Source organism: Pygocentrus nattereri, chromosome 10, assembly GCF_015220715.1.
Source record: "Pygocentrus nattereri isolate fPygNat1 chromosome 10, fPygNat1.pri, whole genome shotgun sequence".
Classification (NCBI taxonomy): domain Eukaryota; kingdom Metazoa; phylum Chordata; class Actinopteri; order Characiformes; family Serrasalmidae; genus Pygocentrus; species Pygocentrus nattereri.
Genome location: NC_051220.1, coordinates 5,822,477 through 5,842,896, shown reverse-complemented (window position 1 = coordinate 5,842,896; position 20,420 = coordinate 5,822,477). Strand labels below are relative to the sequence as shown.

The following is a 20,420-nucleotide window of genomic DNA, read 5'->3' as shown; positions in this document are numbered from 1 at the left end:
AACCACAGTCAATTTAAGGTCATTTAACAGTTTGAGGTAAGTGTGAGATTATTTTTAGGCATGCAGTAGCCTCACAGCTCCAGCGTAAAACTACAGAAGCACTGAACGTGTCTTACGTAATCAGTAGCATTTTGATAAGAGGAAAGCTGTATGATTTTTTGGAGAACTAATTCCTTTAGGAAGATTGTGGAAAAGTAACTAGCACTATCCACTCACCTGTGGCACAGCGGGCATGAAGTAGCCGCTAGTGGGCTGGAACTGGTTGATGATGGCGTTGGCGGGCATGGCTCTCATGCCGGCGATGCGCTGCATGTACTGGTTGGTGAGGTGGGCTTTACGCTCCTCTTTGCGCTGGGCCAGGGCCACGTAGAGGGGCTTGGAGCCCACAATGCGCCCATTCATCTCTGTCACGGCCTTGGTGGCCTCCTCCGGAGAGGAGAAGCATACGAAGCCGAAACCCTTGGAGCGGCCTTCCTCGAGCATCACCTACAGAAAACACAATGGCCTTAATTCACAAAATATAATTTGAGTATTTGTAAGATCAATGAAGCTACATTCCTCTAGGCCAGGGGTGGCCAACCCAAACGTTCAGAAAAGCCATTTTCTCCTTTCAATTCGAAAGAGAATTAAGACTTCAGCTTTGTGATCGTTGCAGATTAAACGCATCAGGAAACCAGCTGGAGTGATTACAAACGCAAATAAGTCCATTGGTCCTCAAATTATTGATGTTTGTCTTAATTATTTTTCTTTGCCGTTTCGTTAGATACTAGCTAGATGGGATTGTTGCCTGCGTTGCTATGGTCTGCGTACCAATCTACAGGGTTAAAAGGTGAATTAGCAGTTGTACATTAACTCCAGGGTTCAAGACCCTTTATTGTTAAAACTGTGTTGAACGATCAGCAGAGCTTTATTTTACTGCAAAAGAGGATTCATTTATTTTCACCTAAAAATGTAATTCTGCTGTGGAGCCGCAACAGGGCAGTAAAAGAGCTGACCCCTGCTCTAGGCAGTCACTGTATCAAATGAACGGCTGAACTGATTTTATTAATAGTTTTTCTAACTGTTTTTAAAACCAAAATGTCAAGATGGTTTAATGGCACAAATAATCACTTACGGATTTCGAATAGAAAAGCTTTTCGTTTTTTTAGATTTTTGTTTTTGGCAGTTTGACGGAAGGCGTGCTACTAACGCACCATCAGTGAAGCACTGAGGAGCTTTTCAGTCGGCAGCTATGACAGAAGAACAGCTAAACAATCTGGAATCAGTCAGAAATGAACCCAACACCATTCGCCAGACATGTGGTCTGATCTTCAGAGTCTGACCAAATCAGACTGAGCCGTAAAACTGACGCAATAAAAGACGAAAAAGCTGCTCAGTGGTGATGAGAGTTTGGGAATTTAGTGTAAGGAGCTGGAGAACGAACTGCCGATTCGGAACCGAGTTCGTTACTCTGACGAGCTGCTTGTTAAGGAACTATAATTGGATGGAAGGAACTGCGAACATTAAAACATATTAAACGCCCAATTTATTAAGTTCTTACTTTACTTATTTAACTGCTGTATAAAAGTAATAGAACACTCGATGTCATGTGTTTTCGCTGATCTGCGACCAAATCACAGCCGTGAAGTTATTTCGCGATAATACACTCTCTCTCGAGTTCTAATGCTTAAATAGAAAGCTAAAACACTGATAATATTGTCAACATAAAGTCATGATTTATACCTGCAGCTGCAATTTATTCATCACATTAATTAGCAGGATCTCAGGATCCTTCATTTCACAGTTCGGCAAGTGGCAGTATAAGGTGCAGAGTTTAAAGAAGCATTCCACACAAAACCTACAATAGACTTAGATAATCCACTAGAGAGGAAATTATCCCAGGACCCCCTGTAAATGTAATCAATACCAAACGGTGCTATAGAAGCTACAGACATGGTAAGACAAGAAAGAAGAGAGCTCTGTTTAGTTTAATTGCCTAAGGAACATCCTGTTTGAGATCCCAGAGAGAAAACAAGTTTAGGAAGAATCTTGGTTTAATTAATCGGGTTTTGCGGTGTGTACAGGGACCAAATCTCAACACACTTTAACGGCGCTGATGAAGGAATAAGCAGCTGTGGTTTACAGAGTATTACGCAATTTTCTGACTCTCAGTTTAATAAAAAAAAAACTGCAGATAACGGTTGAACTCGTACTGACCTTAGCGCTGGTGATGGAGCCAAATGGAGAGAACTCTTTACGCAGTTTCTCGTCGTCAATGGTGTCATCCAGATTCTTAATGTACAAATTCACACCCTGCAAACACACATCCGCAAACTCAGCACTGCATTCAATGTACAATCCTTATATAAATTCATGGCCCCTTCAGATGGGTGTGGTTATTCTAATATGCAGATATCAGAACTTATTATTCATTGCATATTCGAACAAGGCATGTGATAATGAGATAAATGAAAAACAGAAAACTGTTATTTTTAAATAGAGATACACAAACATTAGGCAAAATGGCCATCAATGTATACGTGAATATTTTAAACAAAAACATGACAAATGTATACAGTGTTAAGTTTCTGATCAACTGGTTGTTTATTAAAGGGTCCACATCCTCTTCGTCTCTTGTATTTTATTCCCTCCTTGGGATCCGCTTATAACGTGTGTTTTTCCTTACAAAAACCATCCTAATTTATTTTTAACTATTTCCCAGCCTTTCTTTATTCATTAGAATTAAACAGGCTCTTTCTGTTACTGTGCCTTTAGGACATGAGCTCTGTTCTGATTGGCTGCCTTGTATTGTGCCTTATTTCAAAAGCAGTCTGGGCTGAAACGCTCCTTATAACATCAGTGTGAATGGGCGGGGCAAAACTGCTGTAGACTGAAGAGGTGGATGTACTCTGTGTTAAATATGTTGGTTTTCATGGCATCACAAAAAAACACTGCATTCGGGCTGTATTTGCAGCTCAGTGTCTAAAACCTCCAGCAGCACTGCTGTGTCTGATCCACTCAGACCAGCACAACACACACCCCGTCAGTGTTACTGTAGTGCTGAGAATGATCCACCACCCAAATAGTACCTGCTCTGTGAGGGTCCATGGGGGTCCTGACCACTGAAGAACAGGGTAACAAAGTATCAGAGAAACAGATGGACTACAGTCTGTAACTGTAGAACTACAGAGTGCAGCTATACAGTAAGTGGAGCTGATAAAATGGACAGTGAGTGTAGAAACAAGGAGGTGGTCATAATGAATTGCCTCATCGGTGTAGCAGTTTAGCTCTGCCCATTCGTCCTTAAGTTATAAGGAGCATTTCAGCCCACACTGCTTTTGAAATCACACAATACAGGGCAGCCAATCATAACAGAGTTCAAGCGCATATATTTGTCTTAAAGGCATAGTTCTGATTAGCAAATGGACACAAACCCATTCAACCAAATATAGAAATAAACTATAGTAACAGATGAACATAAACCACATGCAGGTCCCCCTCAGTTACCTGATATCTGCTGATTCTCTCCTGCTTCAGTTGCTCAAACTTCCTCTTCAGCTCAGCTTGTCTCTCCATCTTCTTCTGAGCGCGACCAACGAACACCGTTTTACCGTTCAGCTCAGTGCCGTTCATCTCCTCCACTGCCTGAGAACACAACATTTATTGTCCGTATATCCATCAATATCTAAATATACTCATCCATCCATTCTTCAGTCCAGGTATTGATCCATATATTCATGCATTCTTCACTCAATCCAATCGTCCATCCTTTCTTCTATCCCCTTCCTTTTAATCCATCCATTCATTTTATCTATGAAGAATGAATCTAATGACTCTAAGGCATCCAATCATTCAAACATCCATCAATTTATTCATCTCTTTAATCTGCTCATCCACCCATCCACTTGTTCAAACAGCCATCCTTCCTTCAGTTGATCTAGTCATTTTTCCTTTACATAATCTGTCCGGCAATCCATCAATCCATATTTCAATCCAACCACTGCATCCATCAGTCCACTCTTCATCCACCAATCTGTCAGTCCACTCATTCAACCTTCCTCCAGTCTACTCCCCCATCTTCCTATCATTTCTTCAATTAATCTATCCATCTATCCATCCATCCATCCATCATTCAATACACATTCATCCTTGCTTCAATCAATCCATCCATCCATCCATCCATCGACTCATTCGTCCATCCATCATCCAATACAATAATTCATCCTTGTCTCAATCCACTTATGCAACCTCCCTTCAGTCCACTCATCCAACCTCCCTTCAGTCCACTCACCCAACCTCCCTTCAGTCCACTCACCCAACCTCCTTTCAGTCCACTCACCCAACCTCCCTTCAGTCCACTCATCCAACCTCCCTTCAGTCCACTCACCCAACCTCCCTTCAGTCCATTCACCCAACCAGCCTTCAATTCACTCATCCACCCTTTCTTCAATCCACTCATCCAACCTTTCTTCAATCCACTCATCCAACCTCCCTTCAGTCCACTCACCCAACCTCCCTTCAGTCCACTCACCCAACCTCCCTTCAGTCCACTCACCCAACCTCCCTTCAGTCCATTCACCCAACCAGCCTTCAATTCACTCATCCAACCTTTCTTCAATCCACTCATCCAACCTCCAACTCAACCATCCACACTTCAATCAACCCATCCATCCACATATCTGTTCAAACAACCATCCTTCAAACCAACCACTGCATCCATCAGTCCACTCTTCATCCATCAATCTTTCAATCCACACATTCAACCTTCCTTCAGTCTACTCCACAATCTTGCCTTCCTTTTTTTTAATCCATCTCTCCATTCATCCTTCCACTCAATCATCCATCCATCATTCAATCCACTCATCCAACCTTCCTACAATCCACTCTTTCATCCTCGAGCTCAACTATCCACACTTCAAACAATCCATCCACCCTTCCTTCCATTTATTCTTCACCCCTGGTACGTGAGGTTTTCACAAGTGTTTTACAGGTTATCACAGCTAACATCCAGGGAAAGAATGTAAACAATTTTTCACATAAAAAATCTGTTTGATAAAACTTCACATCTCAGGACCCAACAAGCACAGGCAGTGCAGCTTTCCTCTCTGATACGGTACATCAGACGACAGTTTCTGCCTCTTTTCCACAGGGTTTCCCCTGACGGTGCTTCACCTTGTTAGCATCCTCGTGTTTCTCGTAGCTGACAAAGCCGAAGCCTCGTGATTTTCCTGTGGGATCCGTCATCACCTTCACGCTCAGAGTTTTCCCTGCAGGTGAGAAGGAGGAGACCGTTCAACCACAGCGTTTTATCCGCAGGGCACTGATTAAAAGTTCATTTACAGTGAATGAACCAGCACCAATAGCAAAGTCATACATATTTAAATCTACTGACGTTGTCCTGTGGAGACACACAAAACAACAACTTTTCAGGAGAGAAGAGAGACTTTCTTTATAGCCCCCACATATATGCCCAGAATGTATGAAGAGGACAGTGAGTTACAATAACAGCCTCACACTATTACTGTTTAGAGAAGATTATTTAAAACAACTGATCAGCAAAATATTAACTAACATTGACTATTAAAGCTCCCTCATACGAAGTTAATGACCAGAAAGCTGAGGCAGAAAGCTCAGAGACATTAGACTTCGGCGTAAAATATATATATATTTTTAATCTGTCAATGGCGGAAAGGTACATTTATGTACATATATGGGGTGAAAGTACGCTAAGAAAACATTTCCCAGATGAACCACTACTGTACTATTATTAACGTGGCGGTTAGGTGTCTTGCTCAAGGACACTACCGTCATGTGCTGTCGGCCCTGGGGATTGAACCGGCAACCTTCTGGTCACAGGGCCAGTTTCCTAACCTCCAGCCCACGACTGCCCCCAACAAAATGTTTTTCAGGCTGCCATCATGCTTTTGTAAACTCCAGTAAGCAGTACTTTCAAAATATTCCTAGTAAGTGCGGAAAACTGGCAAGATGACATCACCAAATAATCGACTATTAAATTAGGCGCCCACTAATTAAGTCAGAGATTTTAGTCAAATAAGTCGGAAAATCACTGCACCCTTATTATAGACATGGTGACCCCTGATTGCTATCAGCACCACTGTAAAGAAATCTGTTATTGTTTCCTTACAATGAACCATTTCACACCAAACCTCTTTGAAGGACTTAATTGACATCCTAATGATTGAATTATGAAGGCATTTAAAAATTCCTTTAAGATGTCTGCTAATTCAGCTTTTAGCTATGAAATGTACTTTTTTCCTATTTTTATAGCTAATGATCCATCATACAGTGTCAGAAACCACAAGTCAAACATCATCACACACATCTTAGCTGACTGACTACATAACAACCAGATTTGCAAGGCAGTTTGCATGATGCCAATTTGTGTACATAAGCTTCCATTACTTGCTAGCCACATTAACATCATAGCTTTAGTGCAAAACTAAAGAAGCAAACTTCAGACACAGTCTTGGGGTAACACTCCATTTGGGGTAAAGAGGAAAACTACATTTTTACCATATTTATCGAAGATATCTTTCAGCCTGTCGTCGTCCATATCCTCCCCAAAGTTCTTGATGTAGACGTTGGTGAATTCTTTGGCTTTGGCACCCAGCTCTGCCTCCCTCTCCTTCCTGGACTTGAACCTCCCCACAAACCTGCAGACAAAGTAGAGATGTGGCTCGTGTGAAAGCGGCTCATGTAGAAATCTGACCGGCCTTACAGAGAATCTCTGCCTCCCATCGGCTCTAGAAACCTTGAAGAGCGAGGACTTCCTTTTTGGTAGATTTGTGAGCATGACGAGACTGCATTAGTGGTCAACAGGTAGTGTGAGGAAAAAGTGACAAAGAGACGATGAGAATGACCACTTCCAGGTCATGGGAACCTGCGTGTTGATGGACATGGGAGATTAAACTACGACTACCAGACATACAACATTCAACACACTAGTACACACAGGGGACACATGGAGTGCATTCAAGTAACGTAAATTCACAGAGTCACTGATTTCCAGTTGATCCTGACTGTTAACTGATAAATTGCCATCAATTAGAAACATCTACTTTGTGCTTCCACTCACTGGCCACTTTATAAGCTCCATGTACCTTATAGAACCACTGTATGTGTACAATTACAGACTCTTGCCCTTTGTCGGAGGGCTAGAGCAGCATATGATCATTTTCCAGAGGATATGATCTTGTCCTTGTGTTGTGGGAAAAGGACTCATCATTAATTGAGCTCTTTCAATGAAAAACTTTGTGTAACTCTCTCCATCTCCATCGCTGCTTGCCTAATGCCATGTGTTTTTGTTCAGCACTATAATTCAACAGTTCAGGCCAACATAGTGACTGCTTTCTTGCTAATGCTAAAGCTACAGCTTCAGGGCTTTTAAGAACACCATACACAAAGGGGTGTTTTAGTTTGTCATTGCAAAGTTCTGTGTTCCTGTATTTGGTTAAAATATGAGCAGAACACATGATGATTTTGATAAACATATTTTCTGTCAAATTTAATCACAGCCAATTCAATTTAATCAAGCCACCATCACGTCTTGCAATGCACACTTATGTTATGCCAGCTAACAGACGCCAGCATTATCTAGCACTGTGCTGAGTGATGGAAGGAGTGGGAGGACCACCTTACCCACCCAGAGAGAGCGAAGCCAGTTATGCTCTCAAACTCTCTTGAACGCCAGCATGAACTCTCTGACCAATCGCAGTCGCCTTTGCAGTTGGAATGACAACAACTAGGATTTTTAATTTACATTTCTGCCACTTGACTGACAGTTTTATTCCGAGCGACTTACAATTTTATCATTTTACATTACAGGTAGGTGCAGGTAGTGTTAGGAGTCTTGTCCAAGGACTCTTAAGGGTATAAGTGTATGGTGTTTACCCAGGCAGGGGATACAACCCCAGTCTACAGTGTGGAGGGCAGAGGTTACCCACTATACTACACCACAGTGTATTTTCGCAAACACTGAAAAGATCAGAATCTCCAAAAGCAGCTCAACTGGAGCCCAAACTCGGCTGAACCATCCAAGCTATAGCACTCAACGTTTAAGCTTCTGAATGAACTGAACGCTTTTCATGCTATTTTCACTTTTCCATCATGGACAGCAACCCAATGTCACCACTCGTCCGTTCTGTCAGGAGTGATGGAGAGCTTACTTACTGCTCAGCTCAAACCAAAGTACGGAGATCTGAGTTGCAAATGAAAAAGTTTTAGATCTTGAAATAAGGTGGACACATTCCCTGTTCTCATTTCATTTCCAAAATGGAAAGCAATCTGCACAATGTCACAGTTTGCCCATTTTGTGAGAAGCCAATGACCGTTTGATAGATATTCTAGCCCTATATTTTGTGGAGCAAAATCCAGTTTGTATAGTTCTTTGTGAAAAAAATCACATAGGAATATTTCACATTTTCATGCCCTTCAGAGTTCCCACAGAACCCACAGAGTTCAGCAGCCTTTAAGCTTTTATTTTCTGGCAGAAATCAGACTTTGAGTCTGTGCGAAATACTGAATTACGGAGGTCTGTCAGTCTGCAAGTCAAGAGTGCTGCGTTTGTAGCACACTTCCATCATTTTGTGCTTGAGTTTTATACTGTTTGCAAATTTTATAAACTGTTTTTAAAAACATCTGGAAACATATGGACAAGGCCTCTGGTTGTTTGAGAGCCCCATAAAGGGTGATATCAAAACTTTATATAAAAAAAAATTGTGCAAATTGTGCAACAGACAGGCTACAACCCAAAATCCTGCCAAGAGCAGCTCTGAAACTGACCACTGATGAAAGGCGAGAGGATGGCTAACAAACAATGCATCAACAGTCTCTAACCGTACACCAGCATGGTGGAGCTACAAGGTAGGGGTTTCTAATAAAGTGGCAGATGAGTGTTGATGATGCATATACTGTGTGGAGAATGTGTATGTGGTTTTACTTGAATGCACCATTAAACTGAGAGCCTGTAGAGATGGCTGTGAGCTGAGAAAGGAAACTGGAGGATGTGAGAGGCTGAAGAGGAGAGAAGACTAATTACATCAGCTTCCTGAGGTTAAACTGTACCTGGCAGTGCAGGACACTCCCATGCTGAGCTTTCTCGCTTTGCATTGGTGCATATTCGCCATCACTACAACACACAAGCATGGTTACACGCACACACACACACACCAACAGATCTGGACAAACAACCCCGCAGGACTTGCAGATGCACTGCTGAAACGTACTGTGCAAATGTGTGCACTGGGAAAAATAAAACTGCTATGAAATCTCATAGCTTACATAAACATTTGAATTTGTCTCACATTTCTCTTTCACAGTATTATATCTAGATTATATCAAGCTGCTGGCAATTCCAAACTCCTCAGCCTGGCTGGACAGCGGACATGACTGACACACTGCTGACGTCCAAGACTCAGAGAGCGTTTAGTTAAGTACAAAAAACAAACAAAAGTACAGACAAAATTTAGTTTTGTGAAGAACTTTTGTCCATTTTTAATAGAAAGCAGTCATACAGTACATGATCAAGTCTATTTGTGCCTATTTAAAGCAATGCTGTAACAGCCCGTCTTGCCCTGTCTTTGTTTTTCTCTGTTTCAGCCTTTGTTTTCTTGCTCCATGTGCTTTTTTTTGTTGTTTTGATCTTTGTCTCCTCCCTGGTTCTGCTTCTTGTTATCTGTCTCACCTGTCTGTTGTCTGTAGGCCCACCCTCTCATTAGTCCCAGGTGTTTCTGGTCTGTTCTATGAGTATTTATACCCCTGCTTGTGTGCTTTGTGTGTGCTTTTTGTTCTCTCAGGCCCTGTTTTGATGATCTCTTGTTTTCTTCATGTTTCAGTATTGGTTCAGTAGTATTCGGTCTTTGTGTGGCAGATTTGGTGGATACCTTGGTTTCAAAGATTTTAATAAAAACTACGACTTGCACTTGCATCCTGCCTCTTCATATTTCCACCATGATACACATTCTGGCAAAATAATTTTTTTTTACTACTTCTGTTGTAAACACGGCTACTGCAGCAGTACCGCAGTAGTTTCTAAAGCAAGATTTTCTGGTTTAAAGAAAATCCCCTGCTGATTATGTATCTTTGGAGCTTTGGGACTGGCTGAATTATTCCTGTGAAAATTAAACAAATGAGTCTGTTTGACAATCTATTGGTGTCAGTGCAATATCTCTAATTCCTGTTAACACTGCAACTGTATTTATTGGCCTCTAGGTCAGTGACCAGGCCAGCGGTCTGGGTTCACCGAGTGCCACAGGATTCCCAATGGCAGCAGAATGTATTTGAAATGCATGCTGGGTACTGTAGTGTGAAAACACTGAATGAGAACATGAAAATAATAACAAAAGTGTAATTTCTGTAAATCCTTTGAGGTGGAGGGATACAATGCTGTGCTGCAGAATACTATAAGCAATAGATCTAGAACAAAATCTAGAAATAAGTATGTAAATTTGTTGTTTTCTTTACCAAACTATTCCTTTCACACTGATTTTTGAAGCTGGGTACTGCCCACTTGAAGAAAGAGGACAAATATGGACAGTTTCTATAAGACACTGTACATATTTTGCTGTTCCAGAGAAAAATAATTATATATTATATTATATAGTAAAGAGTAGCTTTTATAATGGAGAAATTGCACAGCTTAAAAAATCCAATATCAGCTTTTGGAAAAGAAAACTTAAATCATTATTAGGAAAAGCCTGCTCTGAGTGAATGAATGCTAACTGGCCATTGCTCCATCACTTTTAACAACAGGGTTTGTGATAATGCAGAATGTTTGTAAACCTTCTTTTTTCTTGCTTTAAAAGAGTTGTACACATAGGTAGAATTAAACAAAACGGGTCATCAAATCATGCTGGGTGTTAAATCCTGCTCCCCTCCCTTAATCACCCTGTCTGGACACTCACACCTTGCGGTCGTTCAGAAGCATGCCATTCATCTTCTCAATGGCGCGGTCAGCAGCGTCCTGTGTCTCGAAGTGGACGAATGCATAGCCTTTCGATCCGTTCTCATCACACACCACCTGCAGAAGGGGAGAGCTGTCAGATCAGTGTCCAGTGTCGAGGTCAGTAACACTATACAGACAATACTGTCGCACATGCAAGGAGAAATTAATCTTGAGCAAAACTACACCGATATTAATTGCAGCGAGCCAAAGAACTTTTGTAGTGTAAATACATCCATTAAAATATTTTATGTCCTAGTGCTCATGGTAATTGTAGCCAGCTATGTAACTCTAACTGTTCTTGCTTCATGGTGTGCGCATGTCAAGCAGTCATGCAAAATATTTAGTTTGGGTCTGAAACGTCATACGTAAAACCATGTGCAAAATTTAAAAAAAAAGAAATGAAATTCAAGACGTATCTGGCCAAAACTAAAAAAAAAAAATCCACAAAAAAATGCTCAAAAAACAAAAACAAACAAGTCAGTTTCCATAAAACTTACTAAAATTATTACAGTATATAAGCACAAAATAAGCACAAAACCACAAAATCCACCATACTCAACAACAAGCAGCTTTTCATCTAAGGCCTTGGACTATGCACTTCGACACTTGTGTTTTTTCACTTGAAAAATGCTGAGGAGATCAAACCTGTAGTAGAGAAGTTCTTAAGCGCCCGACCCCCTCATGATACATGATGTGAACAGTTATTCTAAATCGCTTGTCTAATGTGCCTCAGAGCAAGAGAAACAGTTAATGCGGGTGACTATCTGCTGCTGGCCCCTTACCTTGCAGGACAGGATGTTTCCGAAGGCTGAGAAGGTGTCGTACAGGGCCTTGTTGTCGATGGACTTGTCCAGGTTCTTGATGAAGACGTTTCCGACTCCTGACTTCCGGAGTGAGGGGTCTCTCTGTGACCACATGATCCTGATTGGCTTTCCCTTCACCACATCGAAGTTCATGGTGTCCAGAGCTCTCTCCGCTACAAAACATACTCAAATAAGACTGGGCTTTTACACTTGCTTCCAGATGAACAAGTCTATATGACATTGCATAACAACTCAACACAGTTTGAGGCAAGAGAGACGTTTTAGGCATGTAGGTTGCATGATGCTAATAGGTAGCTATAAATATCAATTACTTGTTAGCTGTGTTAGCCTTGTGCAAAACTAAAGAAACAAACTTCAGACAATTGACAGGCTGTGGCCGACCAACTACATCTGAGGTACGGAGAAAGAGATGCACCGATACCAGTTTTTCCATTTCAATACCAATACCATTACCTGGTACTTGAGCATTGGTTGATTCCAAAGACCAGTCCCAATACAAACCAGTACAGATAAAAACTAACTTATCCTGATATTTATACAGCTCCACTTTTTAAATATTTTATGTTGGTAAAAGAGTGTTTTGTGTTACTATTAGTATAGTACCATATTACTATTTGTATACTACTGTAGTACTATCATATAATTATATTTAACAAATTAAATAAATATAAAATATTTGATTGTGTAAAACAGTTAAAAACAGAATGGAACAATACATAGATATGCCTGTGGTCTGTACTACCTCAGCAAAAACGGTGCTGAATGCTCTTCACGTCTGAATTTCTCAAGTCATTTATCTCAAATGTATCTCAAAATATCTCATGCTACAACATCGAACATAAAAACTGTGCTGGAGTTTAGAGAATACTACAATCGTTCACGCTGTCAATAGTTGACGAGTCAATAGGTTGACTCGCATATTTGTCAGCTTTACTGAAGCAAAAGGCCATGAGACCTCGCCGCTGTGTGATGCAGCTGACTGATACACCACAAGCAGTGTGACTGGACTCACAGGCCTGGCTAGTGGGCTGCTATGCTAAAGGCTAAAGCAAGGGTATAGGCTTTTATTACATCAACAGACCAGTGGTTCCTTCCGTATGGTTCTTAATGTTCACACCCACAATAAAAATCTTAACTAACATCAAGTCAGACTGACGACACAGCAGGAAATGAGAGATTACGGAGGCAAGGGTTTCTTTTTGGGTGTGTTACACTTGTCTATTGCCGACAAGTTGCTACGTTCTGTCTACAGGCACATATTCATGTGTCAGAAACTACTATGTGGTATCGGTCACAGATATCGGTATCCATATCAGCAATACCGATACTGCATTTAAATGTCAGTATAACCACTGATATGGTATTGGTACAACAAAACTGTATTAATTTCATCTATTGTTGAACTAATACTTGTTTTGGTCTTAGCATAAGGATACAGAATCCTTGCTACAACCATAACTGTATTTAAATTCACCTTATGAAAGTTTGAACTGCTATAGTGCTGAAAAGTATCCAAACTCGGATACAAACCAAACTCAGTGTAGATGCCTTCACAATGAGTTTAGTACAGCATGCTAACATGGTTTGCTACTCCACTGTGCAATGGAATCATACTGCACACACCTTATACTGCTCTGTGCTAGGAGCTCTCTCAACACTGACCCAGACACCCTCCCCCCAACACACACACACACACACACACACACACACACACACACTACGCTGCTTTTTGGAATGATGAGCTCTTCACACAGTGGCAGATTTATGACCACAACACATACAGAGAGCATTTATTTAGTTTACCAAGTGCTTTTATAGCTGCCTCTCCAGTCTAATCAAAAGGCCCTGCACATGATATGATCAGCAGCTCACTTTCTGTTGTCACTCTCATGTCTATTTGATCACACATGCCAGCGTCACTTTTGTTCCAGTCACTCCACAACTACACACACACACACACGCACACACACACACGCACACACACACTCACATAGTTTGAAATGCCCGATAAACAACACAGAGCAGCCTTGGCTCTGCTGGCATCAGCAGTTTGCAGTGTGATTGTGTTTAACATGGAGCTCAGAGGCAAAGAGGGATAGAGAGAGAGAGAGAGAGAGAGAGAGAGAGAGAGAGAGAAAGAGAGAGAGAGGTGGGGGGGCAAACTGGAACATTCCCACCTGCCCTCACTAGCTTTAGTCTAGAGCAAAGCATCTTCAGCTTTATGCAAAGCTAACACCACAACTAGCATTAGTGCTTAACTAACACCAAACTGCTGGCTAGCTTTGCGCTAACTCAAAAATAGGTGCTTGTCAAAAATATATCCTTAAGTTGGCCCATTTCAGCACAGTCCACAAGAATCTGACATGGGGCAGATTTTTTTTAAAGTTATCCAATCAGATTTTGGCTTGTGGACTGAAATAGCCAAAGAAAGGCCTAGCTTCCATCGCTAATCCACTAGTCCAATCCAGAGACTAAAGTACAAGCAGATTTGAACTTTTCTGAGGAAAAACAAAAACATTCTGGCCCTAAAAGACGTCAATAATAATGTCACAGCCAGACGGTGATTGCGTCCAGCTGGCCTCCTTGCTTTCATTTGTTTCATTTGAATCCTGCGCTAGCTCAGTTAGCAGACAGGCAGCCAGAGAGCTGAGCAGGTCTATATTTAGCCCGGTGGGGTCCTGTGAGCTATGCGCTGGCAGCCAGGGCCAGCAGAGAGATCCCTGCCCATTGATGGAGCTCAGACGCCTTGGACAAAAATGTGTTTTGAGGCTCCGACAACTGCGTACGCACACAGCTGGTTAGCGTTGAGGACGCCGCCTTCAAACTTAGCAGGAATGCCAACAGTTTCTGGCCTTTTCGTGGAGGGGGGAAGGGCACGTAGATGTAGCTTTATCTTCAGGGAGACAGAAGGAAAGCGAGTGGGCGCGTCTTTGAAGATCTACAATTTAACCGTCCAACGTCACCCTCCCTTAAAGATTGAGGGAAGCTCAAAAGAGCTTTATGTTAACTCGTTTAATGTGTGTTTGTTAATGTCACACTCTCAGGTCACTCTACAGTTCTCTAACCTGTGTACGTCACCCCAGTCAACTCTGGGACAAAGCCGTGCCGCGGACCTGTCCCATGCGTGAATTTTAAAAAAAGCTGACGTTCCACATTTTCAGCCAAGGCCGTGGAGTTCGGCCCTGACCTTTTGACCCCTGCACTCTGAATAGGACACTTGTGAATCGAAGGGACTGGAGCTGGCGGCCGGTTGGTGTTATGGAGCCTACAGCACAACATTGTATGTGTGTTTGCAGGATTGTGGAAAAGGTTTGGGGAATTTTACACGTGGCTAGGCTAAGGGCTAAGGGCTAAATGCAATGTGCCACATGACATGAGAGCACGAGGGTCTTCACACCATCGGGCCTTTACTGTTAGAGGGCGTACAGGCATTAAAACAACAGATACACTTGAGGATGTTACTGTAATTCTTCAAGTTTACATGTTTGGGTGGGGGGCGATATGGAAGAAACATCACGATACCTAAAGAAATTTTCTCTATACAAAATATGCATCATGACATCTGGTTTGCCTTAAAAAGTTCCAGATTTTAAGAATATTATCCATTCTTATGAGTACCTAAATTTGTGTTTTATCTTTCACACACTGAGGTGCCAGTGAAACAGGACTAATTATGATCTTTTTATGAGAAGTCGGTCAGTCATCAAGTACAGACGATATTATCAATACGCTCAAAAAGCATGATTTAGTACAATAATTATAAATATTACCACACTGCTGATCCCTATTTGTAGCCTTAGGCTGTAATGAATCACCCATAAATTAATGAATAATAAAAGATAACAGGTTTTAGACCAAGGACAACCATAAGCCCTTCACAGAGAAGGTTGACCTGGGTCAGCTAGCTCTATACATAATTATATAAACTGGATTTTAAGATTTATATGAACTACGAAACAAACTGCAGAAAACAAGCTGCCACATACTCTATGTTGATATAATCATCTAAAGCACCTTCCCCGTAACTCTACTCTCAGATAAAGAGGGACACTGTTGTCTCTTTATGTGTGAAATATTGCGACCCTGTGTTGAGCTGCTAGCGAGCAATGGGTGTTGAAGGGGGGGGGGTGAGAACTCATACTGGCCATGCTGAGATAAAACAGACAACTGCAGCTTTCTTCATATTAATCATGTACAAGTGCCATGATAAAAGTAACATTTAACCACAAAATAAAATAAATGATGACTTGCTCACGCACAAAGACACAAATCTAGTTTGCTTCCAGTTTTGTAAATCATACACCCTTTTCACCACATGAATACATCCATTTACTTCCAAAACAGGAGGAAATGGCATTTTCGGCTGCTATGAAAAGGGGTTAAAACAAAATCTAACACAATAACATCCATTTTCTTATCCTCAGCGCATAAATTTGCATTCTAACAACTTGCTTGACATACTGCTGTGTCAATGACTATGACCTAGCTTTTGGGCCTTCATGATGCTGCAACAAACTGGGTCATGACCATTTTGTGTGTCATGGACTGGCTGTCATTAGCAGACGGGAGATCTTAGTGGTGCTGGAGCTGTTATGCAGAACCACGTAATGAAATATCTGCACCAACTGGATTGAAGTTTGTATTACTGGATGGTGCAACTTGAATGGCTGGCTTTGTCGACAGATTTCAAAACTACAATATCAAATATTTGAATGGAATCAGGTCAGAAAATCTTAAGATATGAAAATGTGTTATCTGGAGCCTCAGTTTCAAGGTAAACAGACCTTGAGGTGGGCTACACATTCTATAATAAAGGGTAATTTTACTATTTCCAGATCATAAAAGACCATGTTAGCAACAACCAGTGCATAGTAAGTGCATTATAACAAGTAGCTGACTTAGGTTTACTTTGACCAATTCCACTTTTCTCTGTTCCTTATTAAAACCATTTTTCCAACACTTCATTTAAAGATCACAGGATCACAGGAACACCTGTTAAACCATTAGAACCCTTTACCCCAGAGGTCACTAACAGGTGGACTGCAGGCCGAGTCGAGACCAAGACGCTGACCTATGTGGACCTAAACGTATAACCGATAAAGTGTGGAAAATTATTCAATTTTGACGGGTGGTCTTATTTTATTTGGCGTAGCTTTTCTAGCCTTTACAGCAGCTTTAGTGGCCCAGGAGACTCACAGACCAATCGCATGGGTTGTAAATATCACATGTGACGCTACTCAGCCACTCAGATCTGTGCATTACGATGAGCACCGAGACTCAAACGAGCAACGTACTCACAGGTACGGAAGGGGAGAGACACAGCAGTTGGAGAAGAAAGCAAGCTTGAGGAAATTTATTTCACATGGCATAATCTTAAAAGAGAAAACTGACAAATGTTGTTGAAATATGACTGAATTATACTTTATTTGATTTGATATTCAGTTGTCGACTGTATAAGATGTTAATATTCCTACTAGGCTACTTCAGTAAACAGCATACGGCACTGAATCATAATGCAAGATAGACATCATGATGTTCCAGATGTTGCTTGAGGAAATTGTCCCAAACTGGACCGTACTGAATTTTAATTAAACACCCCTGCTTTACACTGTGAAAGAAACCCATTAGGGAAAACACAGAAGGCCTTTAGTGACTACATGACACCACCAGAGCGGGTTGCGTCTCTTCAAATAACCCGAGAGACATGGTGAGGCGCGTTTTCATGCCGAGAGTCACACCTGCAAACTACCACCTTCACCCTTGCAGCTCTGCAATGAACCTGCACCAGATTCAGACGTCATTCATTATGCCTTCTCTTCATGAGCTGTCGCAAAGGCAGAAAAATATTAATTTCACGATAACATTCCCCCTTGATGACTCTTTAAATAGCGCAAATGGGTCACGTCAGGTTGCCAAATGTGGGCCATCACGATGGCCTTCGACTGCAGCTTCTGCAAATATATCCGTTTTAAATACTAAAGCCTGGGTCGCCACACTGTCAGTGAGCCCCAATATCCACGCCAATGTGCCCCGATACTCTGGTTATACGGTAGAACTAGGACACCTTGTCTATGTGGGTCAAATACCACATGTTCAAATTCCCATCTAATTCTTCATCACTGTGCTGAAGATTTGTCAAGGTTAGGGGCTAAATTTGTATTCTCAATGCTGCTATAGTGAATCTTTGGGGAGAGCACTGGCATCAGTTTCCAGTTAAAACGCAAACGATTGTTACGTTGTCTTCTCGTTCCTCTCAGCAGCGCGAACCGCGTCAAGAACGCCAGCACAAAGGAGGTTCTACAAGAACAACCGCACAAGCCGAGGCCCTCACACTTCACCAGTTTAAACTGAGCAAATTTAAACTACATTAGTTACTAGTTCACTCTACTGACACATATTGGCGGATATGTTAACCACACCACACAGGAGGGTGACTTGTTTTGGTATAACAGCTTTGTAAACAGAGCATGCGTAGGCTGTCAGATTGCCCCCCGGGGGACTGGCTGTCAGCTCGTCCTATTAACGAGCCCCTAACTTACGTACAAAGCCTCATTTTAGAAGATAAATATTTAAAGAACATAAATAAATACTAAGAATTATTACTGTTGGTTATTATTATTATTATTATTATACTTTTTTTGCACATAACAATAATTAAATAACGATAATAACTGAGCAGGACTAATTGAACCAAACAATAATATTGCATAGTGTATACAGCATCTAAAATGATGTGTGTATTTTAATAACAGAAATACTTTATGTCCAAGTTATATTAAAGTACTTCATTTCATTTAGAACCATATGGATGTATATGACATATCTATGTTACTTCCTCATAATGTACATACGTTATTATGTTAGGATTAATATCACCTGTATTAAAGGTTTTTTTTTTAAATAACAGTACTACTACTACTGTCCAATGTATACAAATATATACTGTAATAAACAAAAATGCATATACATGTATAGAAATATATTACTTGTTTAGATATTTATAGATACTTTATAATACTATATATTATACATATTTAATTAGAAGTGAATAGAGGCATAAATACATGCAGCACTCACACACACACACACCAGCCCGCAGCAGCCCCCTCCCTCTCCAGCCCACCCCACCCCACCACCAGCTGACACTCCATACACATGTGCTCCCAACCACCAAGCCATACATGCTTCTTGTTTCCCCCGTTCCACCTTAAATGGTGCAGCAGCCACACTACAGACACAATGCCGCTGCTGCTGCATCATTTAAGGTGGAACGGGAAAACTGGAACAAGGAGCTGGCGAATGGGCAGCCGACTTCAGCCTCGGTCCCCGCGTGCTTACATACCGTCCGGCGGCTGCTGGAAGTTGACGTAGGCATAGCCGAGCGAGCGGCGCGTGATCATGTCCCTGCACACGCGGATGGAGAGCACGGGGCCGGCCGGGCTGAACTTCTCGTACAGCATGGCCTCCGTGATGTCCGGGTGCAGGTCGCCCACATACAGCGAAGCCATGGGGTAGCTCCCCGCAGTGGCCGCGTTCATGGCTCCTAGTCCTCGGTGTCCGGTGGGAAAGCGGAGCGGCGGAGGAGCGAGAGGACCCGGCTGTGCGAACGAGCGAGTGAGGGAGAGAGAGAGGGAGAGAGAGAGAGAGGCGGGGGGAGAGTGCGCCGGTGGAGCTTTAGCTCGGCTCCCCTCTTTAGCTGTGCACGGCGAGGGGCGCTGGTGGAAAAGTTTCCCTCCGGAGAAACCCGATAAATGAGCACGAGCGAACGAGAAAAACGCCACGCGGAGAAAGATTCAGCCTTTCAGCCAAGAGGGCTGGGTGCTTCTTCTTCTTTTTTTTTTCGTTCAAAATATTAAAAATCAAAAATCGTCGCCGAATACCGAGGCCTGCTTTTGCTTTGCTTTCTTTTTCCTTTGGAAAAAAAGAAAAAAAGTTTTTTGGGGAAAAAAAAAAGTTGTTTTCCTTTTTTTTCCGCGAGGTGCTTATTGTTTTTTTTATTGATGTTTTCTGGATTTTGTAGTTTTTATCTCTTTTTTTTGTCTTTTTTTTAAAGATACTAAAGAAGAGTGAGTTTCACACTCACGGTTGGGTGGCCGGGGAAAGAGGGCGCGTGGGAAACGCATGGGAGCTTTATAAGAGCAGCCAGCAGGGTCGCGCACGCACATACGCTGCACGGGGGGATTAAAAAAAGGGAAAAGTCTGAGCCATGTGCTGTAAAAGGGAGCAGGAGCTGCGCACATTCACAGCTGCTGCTCTGCGGTTCCTACTGCGCCCCCTGGGGGCAGAGACGAGCAGGACGTTCCCAGAAAAATACACCACTGGCCTAGAGTTACATTTATGGCTGATGCTCTTATCCAGAGCGACTTAATTTGATCATTTTACACAGCAAGGTGAAGGCGGTGTTAGGCGTCTTGCCCAAGGTCTCTTACTGGTATAGTGTAGGGTGCTTACCCAGATGGGGTATTGAGTCTACAGCACAGAAGCCAGAGGTGTTACCCACTACACTAACCAACACCACACAGAGTTCCCCTGCACTAAACGTTTCTTAAGTTATGCAGCATTTAGTGCTACGCCGAGCCGTTTTAGCCATTTTTAGGATCATAAAAAGATTCCCAACTTCACAGTCGGGCCACAGTAAGGCCCAATCCCATTTC

At 42.0% G+C, this 20,420-nt stretch overlaps 1 protein-coding gene across 3 annotated transcripts in view; it reads right to left on the bottom strand.

Moving 5' to 3' along the window:
* Positions 1 to 19,858, bottom strand: part of pabpc4 (poly(A) binding protein, cytoplasmic 4 (inducible form)) — a 29,565-nt gene extending 9,707 nt beyond the window's left edge. For all 3 annotated transcript variants that reach the window (XM_017707795.2, XM_017707796.2, XM_017707797.2), the window contains exons 1-8: positions 19,109 to 19,858; positions 11,725 to 11,918; positions 10,902 to 11,017; positions 6,514 to 6,653; positions 5,152 to 5,246; positions 3,487 to 3,624; positions 2,197 to 2,292; positions 217 to 486 (exon numbers count right to left, since the gene is read on the bottom strand). In XM_017707795.2, the coding sequence (XP_017563284.1) occupies positions 217 to 486; positions 2,197 to 2,292; positions 3,487 to 3,624; positions 5,152 to 5,246; positions 6,514 to 6,653; positions 10,902 to 11,017; positions 11,725 to 11,918; positions 19,109 to 19,304 (1,245 nt within the window). In that variant the 5' untranslated portion in view covers positions 19,305 to 19,858. The remainder of the gene's footprint in view (positions 1 to 216; positions 487 to 2,196; positions 2,293 to 3,486; positions 3,625 to 5,151; positions 5,247 to 6,513; positions 6,654 to 10,901; positions 11,018 to 11,724; positions 11,919 to 19,108) is intronic.
* Positions 19,859 to 20,420: the final 562 nt, after the last annotated feature.